Here is a 4884-nt window from a genome sequence, read left to right on the forward strand (position 1 = left end):
CGAAGTGAAAACACAGACACTGTAGTTCATGAATTAAGTGATAATAATATACATATTCCAATATTAGATTTACGTATCGAAGCATAATATAGATACATTAGGAAATCAATTTAATAGGTCATGTTAAGGATTGGTTTTAAACTGAAATAAGTTCACTGTAAAATAACTGGATTTAAATGTCTTATAGGAACATAAACCTATGAAGGAAGGAAAGAAGAATTTAATAAAATTGATTGCAAATTATTTTAATATCGCCTTCTATTAATTTATGAAGAATCTACTGTTTTTATTAAAAGGAAAGGAAACTCGATTTAAAAAATTAGCTTTGCGAACGGAGTTCCTTTGAATTTAATTTCACTAAAGATCACAATTACACGTTTTACAAGATTCGAACTCATTTATTTTTCCTCCGCGAAATTATTTCCCGTGAAACAAATTAATTCCTTAGCATTATACTTCTTTCAAAATCTGAATAAACTTGAGAAAGATTTCATAAAAAATAGACGGACCTTGAGCCCGCGGCTACCGCCAAATTACGTCGTTATTTACAAGTATTTTCTTCCTGCTGAGTCGTACGGATAATATTACCACGTGATATCTCGGAGAGGCGTAGGAAAAAGAAAAGTATTTACTTAAATACTTCTCAAATTGAAATGTGTCATGATCCTAAAATATCACTACCTTGTAGGTACGTACTTACTTTATACGAAATAAGAAATAATAAAATTATTGTGCATCATCTAAAAATACAAGGTAAACGAGTTATGGCAATAAATTTAAAAATTATAGTGGGTATATCATAAGTAAAAGGAAAAGGTATAAAAGCTTTTCTTCAAAATATTTTGTGTTTGATTAACTAGAAGCTTAGTCTAGTAGTACCTACCTATGCCTAGACATAATACAATAAGGGTTTCCCCATACATATCAACTGGGAACCATATAACTTCATTTGTAGCCTTATATCTAAGTTTTTCAATTAAATGGATCCAGCAGTTTCCGTGTCGATATATAGGAAAACCAAGAACGGAAGTATTAAATGAAACACATAGTTGTAATAAACAGTTTAATTATTTAAATACTCTTCTCGGTGTCGTCAGCAGGCCCTTATACTTAGACTAAAATAAGAAGTAAAACTGAAAAAGAAAAAATATATGTTTAGTAACTTTAACAGATCAGTATCAATTTAAGTGTTTTTCTACGATTACTTTAAGTTGAAATTAACGGTTTATTTTAAGTTCACCTTTTTTCGAAATAATTATTATTTTAATATAACTGACTTGACCTATTGAATTTAGTGTGTTTCGAAGTATTTATCTTTATTGTGTTATGAATTTATCTTAAACTTACTTCAAGTGAACAATACTAAGTAAATATTCTGAACATGTTATTGGGAGGCCTATTTATAACTGTATTTAAGGTACATTCTTACATTCGGATCCTTTTCGTAAGAACACTTGTGAACGTCGAAGGCTCTTTGACATTTATCTTTGTCCGGAGTATCTAAAACATTAATATTTAACAATAGAAAATAACATCTTATACAACTAGGAAAGTATAAGACAAATCATTCTCAAACAGAAAAAAGGTTTCTAAAACTTAAGGATTGAACTATTACTACTAACTATTATAAAACCGTAGTATGTAATAAAATTCTTTAACCGGTCTTTTTTTTCTAAATATCGGAGTAGCTAGTCGCTGCTGCCGTCCATGGACATTTGTATTTAACCACATAAAGGATTAGATTCCCACCTGAGGTCGGCCACAGAGACGCCGCTACACCTGAGGACTAAGCTGAAACGCCTCGGTAAACTATGTCCCCTTACCACACCATTCAAACGATAACACAGCAGCGCCTAACACTATACATTTTGTAACAATCTTACCCAAGTGTTTGCAAGCCATTATCATGTTGGTGACTCTATCTGTATACTGCTCGGGAATGAGGCTGATCATCATGTCATAGTCCACGTTGCCGTCATCATCCACCTAAAAAATAAAATAAAATAAATAAAAGCAAAAAATACTATATATATGTACCTATATGGTACATATATTTCAATATATAATATTTGAACTATGAGATGATAAACCGTAAATTTTCAATTAGAAATCATTAACATTCATATATTCCCTATATTTCTCTGAAATCTATTCGAACTAAAACACACGCAGCAATAACAATTATTTATTCCATTAATTTGACAATTATTTACAATTGAGATTAGAAGCGTGTAATAGGGCAAATAGAATAGGAGATTAATTTAAAAATAAATTACATCGCACACGGGAAGGGTGAAGAGAAAAACAAACAAAACAAAAGACAGATGACTCACAAGACTCCCTTCCTCCAGTAGGCAAAACATATAGCACTTCAATTTCTTGTCCTCCTTAAATATGCCGTTTTCGCAATTCGCTATATCCTCTGAGGGCAAGTAAGAATAAAGACTTCTAAATGTACGCAAACATAAGACTTGTTTGTCATACCAAAGGGTACGTGACAAAGTATTTTAATGTTAGATAAATAAAAAGTCATTATTGTGATACTTTTTTTAAATCTCTCAATTGTAACATTTATACAGCTTATCAAATATACTATATATAAGTAGGACAACTTCAAATTTAACCTTACGCAAAAGCAAGACTTTAGAATAAAATAAGTATGTACTTCAAATCAGTCTGGTATTACCTATACGGAAATAATAACACATAATTTACATTTACGTTAATATGTTACAAATTAATATTTAGAATAATAAAACAATTCGATATTCACATTTCTATATGAGTCAACGTTTACTAGCAGCTCTATCATTCATAACGCTATGGCACAAAGCTTAGCCCCCCGAATGTTTCATGTCATACGCATGCAAAAGAACAAAGGTGAGCGGAAATAAAATTGCCGTCAACTTACCCTCAGCAACCCCGGTGTTACCGACGCATTGGTTGTGAACATGCTGTATTATTTCTTTGATTTCCTCGCTAAGTTCCTGAAATGCGATTTAGTTGCGAATTGATATAGAATTTCCTTCTGTGATCTCAAAATGGTTTGCCACTTTTGAAGTAAGTTTTTCTAAGCGTGTATTTTGTTTTACACCTTTTCACACTCCCAACATTATATGGAAATATAAGAGAAAACGGAATATTATAGAGCTTATAAATCCTAAAAGTAACTAATGCGCGATTTCAATATAGTTACATTATTCAGTCCCTTAGTCTTCTGATCTACATATGTTACCTTTGAGCGCTCGGAGACGCAAAGAAGTCGTTTCAATATTAAAAATGAGATAACGTTCTCAAAGAAAATTATTAAGTCGAGATTCCCCGGGGACCAACCCAATGCGCATCAAGTTGTATCATAACGTTAAATATTCATTTAACTGATGTTGTCCTGTCTCCATTGCACCACTCTTAAACTACTTTACCGTACAGTTTAATACGATCATTGCGCGCCATAAAGCGTAAATTGTACTTTTCAATGTTATAAATGAGTACAAACTTTAAGTTTTGGTTGTAAGTGCAGCTGTTATTAAAAAGATTTTGTATTGATTTAAGCCTCATATTAAATGGAGTGTATGTCTAATGTTATGGATTATTTCATGTATTTTTTAATTAAAGTTCCTGTGCATACCAACAATGTTACATACACATCGTGTGCATAAGCATAATAAGCAGTATGGGCTATTAATACATTGAAAAGTAGTTCCGATTTTTTTCTTTATAAAATTGTACGAGTATTAGCTAGCGAACTTGCAGTCCACTTGATATTAGTGGTCACTGTCGCCCATGGACATCCACATATAATCATTTACATATAAGAAACTCGCCTCATAAGGCAGCCTTTTTTAGTTATCAAGCGTGAATATAGAGTCTATCAATGAAAAATAGGACTCCCGTCTCCAATACACCTAGTTTCCGGAGGCCAGTTACGTTTGTAGTGAAAAAGTGGAACCGCAGCGCGTTCCCCTATGCATCACGTATTCAAAGACGACGTTGAGGGATAGTGTCGCGCGCCGTCGCTGCTCATCTATCACCCGCGCCCAACATTTACCTCCGAACCTCCGAACGCACTACTTAAATTGTGTATCCACTTCTCCATGACAAATTGACTTGGTTAGTGTGTTACGATTGGTAAGAATCTATCAGTCGTATACAGACGGAATGAGTATAATTTGGTTGTTACAAATGATTTTTATTTACGCCACATATTAAGCACATTGTGGAAAAAAGAGAGCTACGTAAGTTATACTTATATAAATGTCGTATAAGTACACTTATTATTGTAATAGTATTTTTTTTACTAATTTACCCGTACTTCAGAAATCTTTAAATTTTTCTTATTGCAATTATTAGCATGTAATTTTTCACATGTTCGTGATTGGAGGACAAAGAGAGTCCTTCAGCGACTTCAGTGAGCAATAAGAAATGTGCTTGTGAGAAGAGTAGATCTTCTTCGAAGAAGGAAACACACCTACGCAAAGTTCCCAAACTTTGTTTCACTGCTTCTCTGTTTGTTACTTCTACAATAAAGATAGATTTTTCTTACCGGTTTCTCTTTAGCGCCGTGTCCGAAAGCAACCAGCGCAATTATCAGTGGCAGCACCGCCGTGGCCATGGCGCCACCTCTGCTCCGATGTAATACATGACACCTTTATATGTGACCGCGCAAGTCAAATCACAATAAGGTGACCATGGCTAACCGTCCTACGTTTCCCAGGACAAAGGCGTCTTCAATATTTTTGTGTACGTTAGAAGTAGAAACGGGAAACAAACTAATTTGAAATGGTCGCTGCAGCCCATGTATACGTTAACATCGAAATCGTAGGTATGAAAAATTTAAACATGCATTGCTACATCATCTATGCCTACATCATGACTTGTGTAACT

The 4884-nt window shown here is 33.5% G+C and overlaps 1 protein-coding gene across 1 annotated transcript; it reads right to left on the reverse strand.

Annotated features, from left to right (window-relative positions):
- Window positions 1-1049: 1049 nt before the first annotated feature.
- LOC140748936 (general odorant-binding protein 83a) lies at window positions 1050-4638 on the reverse strand. Its single transcript, XM_073081903.1, has 6 exons — window positions 4544-4638; window positions 2912-2987; window positions 2334-2422; window positions 1884-1986; window positions 1430-1500; window positions 1050-1133 (listed from the first exon to the last, which is right to left on the reverse strand). The coding sequence occupies exons 1-6, from the start codon at window positions 4610-4612 to the stop codon at window positions 1116-1118; spliced, it is 426 nt and encodes a 141-aa protein (XP_072938004.1). The 5' UTR covers window positions 4613-4638; the 3' UTR covers window positions 1050-1115.
- Window positions 4639-4884: the final 246 nt, after the last annotated feature.

Source organism: Epargyreus clarus, unplaced genomic scaffold (assembly GCF_041222505.1).
Source record: "Epargyreus clarus isolate Ecla_fem2 unplaced genomic scaffold, WU_Ecla_fem_2.2 ptg000003l, whole genome shotgun sequence".
NCBI classification, from domain to species: Eukaryota; Metazoa; Arthropoda; class Insecta; order Lepidoptera; family Hesperiidae; genus Epargyreus; species Epargyreus clarus.